Consider the following 11,277-nt stretch of genomic DNA (forward strand, 5'->3'; position numbering starts at 1 on the left):
GATTGTACGCACTGTAACTTTATTGTGTTGACCTGCGTGTAAACTCAACATGTTTTGCATGCCTGTTCCTGAAACTCCACCATGAAAACTTGTTTAACAATCCAACTGTGGCCTTGAAAAGATGGCAAGATATTTTGCCTTAGTAGATAATACAGCTGCCGCCCTCTTTTGGGACTAGATCAAAACAAGGAAAGAAATATGTTTTTCCTCCTCCTCCTCTTCTTACATGAAGTGACCCAGAGTGTCTTTGTGTTTCAGAAATAACAAATGCTCTTCTTGCCACACCCAAATTTATAAACACAGTATACATGTCATTCTTCATTCAGGAAACCCGGAAACGTTTGCAAAAGATATAAAACAGGGTATATCATTTTCAGCTATCTTTTCAGATTTCAAGTCAACTACTTCCTTCACTTTCACATAACTCCTCTGTATTTGTTACATCAGTGCTGCTTTTAAACCTGTAATTTAAAAAGGTCTTGCCAACTGTACAGTGCTACAAACACACACACAGCTGGAGTGGTGTCCCCACCAGCCTGCTGAACATACAGTATATACAGTGAAAATTAATCATCTTGTTTTATCGCAGCGCCTGCACCCAAAACTAACTACGTCAACTGAAACCAAATTGTCCATATATCACAACGCAGCTCTCCAAATAAGATCCTTCTAAATTGCAGCATCTACAGGAATGGACGCTTAAACGAGCCAAGGAGGGAGATTCATGGCATGTTCTTTATTTTTAGCTAATCCAATAAAAAATAAATAAAATTAGCAACATTACTTCGACCTCTCAGCACTTCTCGACCTCTAGCCAGCCCAAAAATCCATAATGCCCAATGGGTCATTGGGGCGGCGGCTCAGCGTCCGATGTACAGAGGCCGCAGTCCTTGATGTGGCGACCCGGGGTTCGACTCCCACCCTTGGCCCTTTTGCGTCTCATCCCCGCTCTCTCTTCCCATTTAAGACACTATCCACTTTCCTCTCTCTTAAATAAAACAAGCAGACCGTTGTTCGATTTACTGTATAACATTGCATACAATTTTAAACATCATGCTTTGTGCCTCGACTATTCTCTGCAAAGTAGCAAACTATGGCTGTCCGATTAATGTAATAGAGTAGAACCATAAAACCGCATAAAATGGTAATAATCTAAATGACGTGTCAAATAAACTTTAGCAGCACGAGCCAATCATTGCGATGAAAGCTGTACTCAAACACAATCCAACACTTTGCACTGCCTGTCGTACACGATAACCACCATAAAGGTCAAACCAAGCTCATTTAAAAGAGGCCGCTCTTGTAGCGAAAATACAATAACTCCTCACCAGCTTGAATTATGGTTTCATTATACATCCTTTCATATGCAATTTGCTTTCTGCCTGGCAAGCCCAAAAGTGTTATCCATAATGAAAACAAGCTAATTCCCATGGATTTTAAAAAGGTACTTTTAGAGATTCAATCACAGCGACTTGGCTTAACTGACCTTTTATTAAATATAAATTCTAAAATGTTGAGAAGGAAGAGCGTTCAGGAGATTATTGTCCCACCTATCTGTAAAATATGAATGCTAAATATCATGCATCAGGGTTTTTAAAGCACCCTAAAAGCCATTCATCTGTCTCATTAGTGTCTGGGCAGGTTATCAAAAGAGAATTGCAGCATGAGTGCAGCTTTGTAAATGTTAGCAGATCCTCCAGCCCTCTGGGGTATTTAAACGTCTCTTTGTCCTGTGTGAAATCAGCAGACCAGTGCTCCCACCTGCTGTAAGCGGAGAGATACCCCAGTTCAGACTGATTCAAAGTCCAGCATAAAGCAGAACGCAAACTAAAAATTTTTTAAAAAGGGGAACTTGTGTGTAACAGATCTCTAACGGTGTTCATATAAACAGGTTTGGGAGCATACAGCGTACTTCCACTGAGGTGATAAACATCCAGTTTTTACCTCCATTTTTGTCTTGTGCAACCTGTCAATACACATTCGAGAGAACGTGCATAATCCCACTTATACTTAAATTTATCACCGTTTCATTCCTCATAACAATCAAGGCGTACACAGGCCAGAAGCATTAGTTAATTTTATTACAGCAATATCAATAATATTGATTCATGGGAATAGATGTAATAAACAGGAGCAGGACAGAGATCCCCGGGGGCCTTGACACTGGAGGAGGCGACTGTAACAACAGCAGAGAGACGAACCAGGTTAAAGCAGGAGGTTTAAAGTCCTTTGGCCCAAACGGACCCTGAAACTAAGCTCTGTGAGGCTTTACCAAAGCACCGATGCTCTGAGCTAAATGGTAAGGTCAGCAACTTTAAAAAGATGACAATTCTGACAGTAAAATGTTCACCACTTTCACCATCTTACATTGGCATTTCAACATCCTAACATTTACTTAATGGGCTTATTTCACAGCTGACATTTTTGCAACCAACAGGAGGAAAAGCACAGCTGTTAATAATAACTTTAACAATGGTGCTGTTCTATTCAGGTGTCTGAGAAAGCCAGGAACGGCAGTCAGCATGCACACAACCAGGGCCATGAAATTGAAGCAGGTAAATGGAATACAGCCATCATTAATGCTACTATAAACACCTGCGCTTTTCCTCCTGTTGGATGTAAACATGTACGCTGTGAAAAAGGCCTATAGCACTAAAGATAAAGAACTGATGATGGCTACGGGAAGGATATATCTTCAAGGATACTTGAAGATATATTCTGGTGGTTTTTCTGTAGCTAATTACATGGCTATCAATCAGATAGTTGTCGTAAATATTCTCATGTTTAAAGGTGAATAGTCAAGGGATCACCAATTCTCTCGGGTCCATCAATATCTGTACCAAATACATGGCAATCCATTTATTAAATCAAAATGTCAGTATGTGTCAGTCCCCTAGCCATCAATCAACAGTGGCTGCTATTAGACTTAAAATATAGTAGACATAACTGATAAATACATACATGAATTATAAATACCTCCATCTCTCTTTGTCCATCCCATCCATCAGCTCTGCAGGTCAGAGCGCGAGCAGCCCCGCCTTCCTCAGCATGGTGTTCACATTCGGGATCAGCTTGTCGTTGAAGTCCCACAGTCGTGTATCCACGTGGATCTTCTCCAGCGGTGGCACAGAATGGTTGCCCAGTGGAGAGTGAATCACGTGACACAGCTCTGGTGTGATCTTGATCTGCTCTCCGAACTTTCCAAGCACCGAATGCACCGAGGTCTGCTCCACCATCCTGCAAAGCAAACAAACATTCCCAGATGCTGCTGCTGATACCTACTATATACTCTGAGTTTAAAAGGTGCAAGTAGAAAAGAAAAGTGTTACCTTGGCCGAACTATCAGCTTATATGGATGGAAATCTGCAGACATGTCAGGCGTCACCTTATAGATGTGCTCCAGAATATTAAAGCCTGCCACCCCTCTCCATTGAGGAAGGGAGTCATTTTTACCCCCCTCGAAAAGTTGCTTGAGATAGAGATGGTTTTCAACCAGAAACACCCCAACCTGCAGCATGAGGATTCAAATTTTAGTTTGAATGAAAACAAGAACATTAAATACCAAATATACTCATGACCTACCTTTGGATGCTGCTGTTGGAGGAAGACCATGAGAGGTTTGAGGCTGTGGTGTTGGTAAGGCATCATAATCTCATTGATGTCATGCAGCAGGACATAGCGGGAGCGGTCCATGGATCGGTAGATACACTCGTTTAGTGTGGCTAACTGGCCAAAGTAATGCACCTCCCCTCCATGCTTTGAGAAGAGCCAGCCACGGGATGGGTTAAGATGCTTGTTAATGGGCCAGGGAACTATCTCCACGAAGCCTTCCTGGCTGTAGCGCTTCAGCAGGCGATCGAGGCTTGGTCCACAGCTGGTGTTGTAGATTACCACCCGGTTCACACCCAGCAGCCTGTAGCAAAGAAAGGCATGATGGTTGACTAAAATGTTGAGTCAAAACAAATGAACACTTGTGAGTCTGCGAGGTACCATCAGCAAGTTACCACACCAATGTAACCAGTTGCCAGTTAATCTTGCTTTGTGGATCATTCACTGATATGACTGTGCCAAGGTACTCAGAAGGCTGCTTTTTTTTTGGATAATTATCTGGTTAAAATAATATTTAAATAGACTGTCAAACAAACCACTGTTTGCTCAGCTGTGATACTCACTCTGCTGGACAAACTAAGTTATGAATCACATTTCTTTATTACCCCTAGCATCGTTTCCTGCATTATATCTGTATACCTGAAGTTAAGTTCCCATATGCAGATGTGATTTATTTGTGGTAGGCTTACATCGGCCGGATAATAACAGCCAACCGATTCATGGGTCAGGCTCAAGTCTGGGGCTCAACAAACTCAAAAGGCCCATGAAAGCCTGCACAAAATTTCATTACAATCCATCCAGTAGTTGTAAAGATATTTCAGTCGTGACAAAAGTGGTGTACCATCAGGCTGTTCATTAAGTTAAACTAGGGGTTAAAACACAAAAACTGGCATACACCATGGTAAAACTACCAACCCGACCCGTTTATTCTAATGCTGTCTGGAAGCCATGCCGTAAGCAGCTCATTTGTGAACCTTGTAATGCTTATTTAAGGCCATGCTTTATAGTAAGTGGTATGCATTGTGAAAAGTGCTGACCTGTACATCTCCAGGGTCTGTGCATACTGAAGTGCGTTGTTGAACTCAAACAGGTTGGAGATGCAGACTGTGAAATCAAACTGCATCTTGCTCTCCTCCTTCCCACCGCTCTTCTGATTTCTTATGGGGAGCCAAACTGGTGCAGATATCTTCACAACATCAGGCTTAGTAAGCAGGCTGACATGTGTAGCGCTACAATTTTTGGGTATCTGACACAAGACATCTGTAGTGACGAACGGGAAACCAAAGTTGTCGCTGTGTTCTTTAATTGTCGCTTGAGATAATGTTTGTGACATGTGGCCCTCGCAGCAGAAAAGGCAGTGAAGGGATTGGATGGAGTCTCTTCTGAATATGCTAATGATGCGTACATCAAAGTTTTTCACCCTCTGGTCCATGTATGCCGACACCAGCAAGTGCTTGGTATTATTGAGAGGGGTGATGGTCTGGTCAGATACCTGTACAGGGCAAATGTTTGGAACCCGACGCAGGCTTCGGACTGGGTTTGGGACAGCCCTGTAAGTCCCGGAGAACATCAAAACCACAACCATGGAGCTGGAAATGATGATGCCAATGGAGAGGAAGAAACACTTCCTTCCAGGTCTCTTCCACTTGTCCATTCAACCAAAGAATGAAAAATCCTGTGTCAGAAGTTAAAATAAGATATTAGACATTTGAGATACGAAGCTACGACTATAATTTTACAACGATACAAGCTTGGTTGTCATTACTGCAAGAAAATATGCAGACATGATATTGATTAGGGTAAACAAAGTCATGTCATTGAACTAATCTTACAAACATTGTTATAAACACCTTGTAATCAAAACACTACCTCCTTTTATGGTCATGTTTCCTGTGTGGTGCCTCAAGGCTCTGTACTAGGACCATTGCTTTTCTCATTGTATTTGGTCCCACCTGGCAACAACGACTGAATCTATGGTAAGTTTCCTTATAACCCCTTTAGATTTGTATTCCTATTATGCCCTGTGTGAGCCATATTATCGCTGTAAACTTAGACATTGATTAAAATTGTTAAATTCTTTAAACTTTGTTAATCTCAGGATCTGGTTCTGCACACAGACAGGCTGCATCCTTGATAGTTATGACAATATTTAAGGCAAGATTTAATAACTAGTAGGCTAACATTCTACACAGAGGATATTGGCATGTTGGTGCAGCTAACAATCCCTTCTTAGATGTCAGACTGTAAACAGCAATACATAAGTGAATTGGCCGAAAGTCCTTTAGACTGCTGGCTACACCAGAAGACCCGAAAAGTTAACCTCCACTCTCAGAAGCTATATCCTCTGACAATAGCCAGTGGGTTCCGAGATACTTGTATTGACATTTTAAAAAAACACCTCAAAAGGAGACCGGAAGCAAATCTACTGCCCCCATAATTAGACAAACGTGTACAACCGCTGCTCGTGCTTGGATAACTTGTGAAAGAGCAGTGTGCTCTCCAGTCAGACCCTGACTCAAAAGAGGAGCCTGGTGTGCAACCTAACCTGCTTTTACCGGACTCAAGCGCGAGGTAAGCATCTGTTATGTTAGCACGCTAGCTTGCCACCGGCAGTATCTGGTCGCGTTTGTCGTTCACTCGTGCGATATTAGTTTTATAATCTCCCCTTTCAGTAGAGGAATGTAAAACACCTTAAGTGACGAATGTGCACGGATAAAAGTCAGTTAAAGTTAGACAGTTTAGGGGATGCAAACAAAGTATTTTTGATGGAATGTTTTTATGAACCTATATGAAAATGGCGTGTGCTAGTAGCGGCTACTTCTAAATCTAAACCACTTTTTTTCTATGCTTCACCTGCTTCACCTAATCGTGATATTAACCCGCATCAGGCCTTAAATCATTTTAAAGAGAGATAAGTTATTTAAGTCAGCGACAGTTCAAGTAATATTAGCGGAAATGTAAAGTCCTACCTCAATAAGCAATGGACATGTGGACAAACAGCAATCATCCACCACAGGTGTGTCTGATGAGCACAGGTGGAACGAGATGACCACACTTTGGCACCAGGTGGTCTTAATATGTTAGATATCCAATCAGTGGGAGGTTTTTACACTTTGTGTGACAGCAGGGGAAGACCGTAATGGAAGAAATATTCAGATCTAACAGATGGTTGATGCTCTTAATACCATCCAGAGGGTCACAAGATAAACCTGATGATTAATGACAGAGTAGAAGATAAAGATCAAAGTGCTGCTACACAAATCTGATTTCAATTTTCTTTGTTTAAATAAAACATCAAAAGATTTCTTATTGTAGGAACTACTTTTAACTGTGATACCCGAGATGCACCGACCAGACACTGCCAAGTATCAATGTCTCTTTACAACAGCTGTAATATAGTGCTGGACAGAATAGTAGTCAGAGTATTTATTTATTTAATTATGTTAACTATTTATATTAGGAAATATGGCACATGAAAAGAGAAAACATTGTCAGTTCACCAATAAGAGTCACAGTCAGAAGATAGGAACATAAATGTCTAATAATAGTATAATTATAATTCTGTGCATCTCAATAGATCAAAAGAAAAACAAACACACAACAGAAGCCATACCACTAATTTTTGATAGTTTTAAAAGCAGCAGCAGCAAACCCAGGCGTCGATGCTGTTTTCCACCAGCAGATGTCACCAAAGTGCAAACCTGAACAATGCTCCTCTGTTGCTGCGTCAGTCTGTCTCTGGCCGAGATGTGTTTGTTGTGCTCTCATCATGACAGATGGCACTTAAAAACAGCCATCTTTGATATGAAAGATATAAATACACATCAACCCCTGCAAGTCGAATAAGATTGTCATGTCCACATATATCGTGGACTGCTGCTGAGGGTACTGTACACTGTAGTGTTAGATGAACCGTTCCTTCCTTCTTTTAAGCCGCTGATCATTTGAAGAATTTCTAACAAGGCTTTAAGGACACAACCATGGCTGTTTTCACCTATTAAGGAGCACCAGGACAAAACATATTCTGCTGTGCTCCTTTGAATGTGAGCCCAGTCAACTCCCCAGCTCCAAATCTGGTACAGACAGCACAGCAGACTATAAATGGCAGCTTCATTATTTGCTCACAGACTAACCAGTGCTCCTATGTGTTCTGTGCTTTAAACTGTGGTAATTTGAATAAACACAATTTCTCTATAAAAGTGTCAAATGTGAGCACGCAGAGTCAAACACATTGAGGCCTTAAATTTAGTCTCCTCAAGTTAGGACCAAATCATTTGGTAATATTGTTGCTTTATTTAACTTTGTTTTGCAGTTTTACCAAATTGCTATGTTAGCAGCTCTTATGACTGTACTTTTGCACAATGTTGCTTTAAGCTAAAAGCTAAAATTAGCATGCTTAAATGGTCAAATTTCCAATGCCAGAAAACGGACTTTTAATTAGTTTTAATTATCACTTAGCACTAGCAATTAAGCATGTAAACAGTTGCTAATTACCACTAAACACAAGCTGTGTCCCAATTCAGGGGCTGCACTCTTCAAAGGACGTATTTGAAGGCTGACTGCATCAGTGTCAAAGGCTGTCCCATTTTGAAAGCTCCTTTAGTTGTGGCTAACAAATGCGTCCTCCTTTTCCTGGGCCACGAAGGATCCATCGGGTGCATCCTTCGCAGCCCATCGTATCCCGCGATTCATTGTATGGCAATTCAAAAGAATTAGTGGACTCTTAAACGGCCGAGGAATACCTTTTGGTTTGGACTCGAATTGAATAGCCAGCTATACAAATGTTAAAGATAACGATAAGAGCCTTGAAACAAATTATCTTTAAAATGATAGGTTAAGTTACTCAACGTTAGTTATGATAGCTAGTTAGCCCGCTAGCTACCTGTTGCTAGGTGACCGGAGCCGAGTTTGGTGACGCAAGGTTAAGGGCAGGAACAGCTGGTGACACAAACAGGAAATCCTCCGTAGACCAGACCGTCTCATTTCAGTTTGGCTTTAGCAGTCTATGCAGGCTACAAATGACTCATCCTCCATAGACCGCATCCGAAGGATGCAGACCCTGAATTGAGACATAGCTTACAGCTGAGGCTAATGGAAGTGTTAGCATGTTATTAATTTTGCTGGTATTAGAAGGGATTGGACTGGTATACAAATCTAAAGGGGTTATACGCATATTCAAGGAAACTTACATTAGATTCAGTCGTTGTTTTTAGGGAGGACCAAATAGAATGAGAAAAGCAATGGTCCTAATACAGAGCCTTGAGGCACCCCACAAGAAAGAACATCACCATCAAAGAGGGTAGTAGTTTAAATGTATGCAACTAAGTCATGGTAATATCTTTTAAAGGATTTGAGATATTTTAGTCTGGACTACAGTGGTCAGCCAACTACTGCAAAATTTGGTGTAAAGACATACTTTTAATACATTTTTTTTATCATCTAAAAAGCGTGCTGTGTCCTATAAACTGGTGTGACCAATATACTAGCATCAAATGCAGAGAGGTATTTTATTGTGTCACGATTTTACCCAGATGATTGTGATGTTGGTGTTGGTGTCATTATCGCCGGTGCAGCCGCCAACCTCACAACAATCGATGTCACCGTAGGCTGAACTCAACTACGGCACCGGTACCTGGCAGGATTGCAAACTCGACGTGGCGAAAACAGATGGTAGGCTACAATTTGTGTGTTTTGATTGTGTTTCAAAAGAAAATAAATTGAAATAGTGTTTAAAATTATTTTACGTTTTTATTAATAAATAGCGATGTAAAACTTTTTTACCCCTCTGGGTTAACCCCCAAAACAGACTGCGTCTTATAGTCCGGTGCGATTTATATTCTGGTTGTTGTGGTAATTGACATTGATAGCATGCTTCGACAAAAACAGTTGTCACACAGTACAACTTGGATTTTTGAGGCCCTTTCAGTGTCTTTGACTGATTGGCTTTGGACACAATACACATGCTGACATTTTGTATTTTACACTGTGGCTACAAACAAAGAACTAATAGTCTTTTTCAGCTCAAACGGTATCTCTAGAATCCTATAAAAACCTCAGAAGCAGGCCGATTTCACTGCTATCTTTACTCTTCCAAATGACTCAGCACTTTTGCAATCACAAATCAAAACAGCTGAACACACATCCACAAAATCAACCTCATACTGCAGATCTTTAAAGGCCTGGCCAAGCCTGCAGGGATCTCAAAGTCTTGCATCCTCCCAACTGTGGAAGCTCCTGACCCAAATATGGAAATTAGAAAGAGTTGATTGATTTTTAAGGCTGGAGTTGAATCTAGATTATAGATTCCAGTTCGTGTGCCTTTTGGTTTTTCAGTTAGGACTTTTTTGGAAACAAACTGGTACAAAAAGGGATTGATTTCTTTTTTGATAGGTGAATTATTATCAAAAGAGACACATCATTTTTCCTATCATGTTTATTTCACTTGTAGCTTTTTAATCATGGCTACACATCCTAGACTGCACTCGATAGGGCTCTGTCTCAGTTAACTGCTTTTCTCACCTCAATGAACTTTTGTCTTCTCTCGCCATGATCCGTATGCACATAATTGACAAGAGCCCCAGAAATAATTCCAGTAACAAGTGGGTCATTAACATCTGACCGCAGGTGAAATAACTGTGAGGAGAGGAAGCAGAGCTGGACAGAACCAGATTTTGATTCTCTTCATTATCCACAGACAGAAAGTCAAATGATCTCCAGAACAGTGTGTGCCTCACCAGGTCCTGTAGCTTTCCCTCCTCAGAGTGTAATGAGCTGGAGCCAGTCCCTGCTGTTTGGGGAGGTATTTATAGTTATGTATTTAAATGATATACGGTGGCAAATGTTCAATGAATACTGTAGTTTGTGTACATAATGTGTCCCAGTCCTGTATGTGTAGAGTAGACTGCCTTTTTACGTGACAGAGATGGAGAGAAAGCATTCTAGGTTTTATTCAAAATGGGTAGCTGGGGTTTTATTTCCAATTTTCACGTTAGGCAGGGGAATTCATCCTTCTTTACAATGAGTCCTTTGTGCAAGAAAAAAGGAATAAGGAGAGAAATAGCTCAACAGTTTTCAGACAAAAAATATGCATCCCTTGAGCCGGAAATGGACATGTATTGAATGATTTTATGGCCATTTGGGGGAAACAGAGACAGTTAGCAGGTAGCATAACATCATCATCTTATCACCTTAAAAAAATGACTAACTTATTAGGAAACAATTGCCTATTTACATAACGCAGAACAACATCAAATGTAAATGCGCTCTTCACTCTCCTTTTAGCTCAGTTTCGGTCCCCTCCAGCAGCTAAATGCTTTGCTACTTTATCCAGCTAGTTGCTAACGTTTTGAGCATACAATGTACTGGACGTATCACTGCGAAGTGTTTCTTTCTCAACTACGTAAATGAAGCCTCGAGTTCTGGCGTGTCCGCCGCCATGTTGGTTTTCTGGAGCCGGAAGTGACCATATTTGGATGAGAGAGGGCGATGCTGGAGAGGAGCGAGGGGTTGGCAAATGTTGTGATCAAAGCGAAGCAGTCTGTGCCCGTGGCTGATCCATTAGCTTGTGAATGAGTAAGCTTAACTTCGTGTTTCCCACAGAGGAGATTCTTTTTGTGGTGGTGACTGAATGCAGTAGGTTAACGATCAGAATAATTAAGTAGTGGACTC

General features: G+C 41.1%; 1 protein-coding gene across 1 annotated transcript; it reads right to left on the reverse strand.

The window, feature by feature from the left end:
• Positions 1 to 3,017: 3,017 nt before the first annotated feature.
• Positions 3,018 to 5,263, reverse strand: LOC138591191 (beta-1,4-galactosyltransferase galt-1-like). Its single transcript, XM_069661708.1, has 4 exons — positions 4,647 to 5,263; positions 3,583 to 3,913; positions 3,330 to 3,508; positions 3,018 to 3,237 (listed from the first exon to the last, which is right to left on the reverse strand). Exons 1-4 carry the CDS (start codon positions 5,261 to 5,263, stop codon positions 3,018 to 3,020), a joined length of 1,347 nt encoding a protein of 448 aa, XP_069517809.1.
• Between the last annotated feature and the right edge of the window lie 6,014 nt (positions 5,264 to 11,277).

Source organism: Semicossyphus pulcher, unplaced genomic scaffold (genome assembly GCF_022749685.1).
Source record: "Semicossyphus pulcher isolate SPU_LCO1_2020_fin unplaced genomic scaffold, fSemPul1.0.p SCAF_14, whole genome shotgun sequence".
Lineage (NCBI taxonomy): Eukaryota > Metazoa > Chordata > Actinopteri > Labriformes > Labridae > Semicossyphus > Semicossyphus pulcher.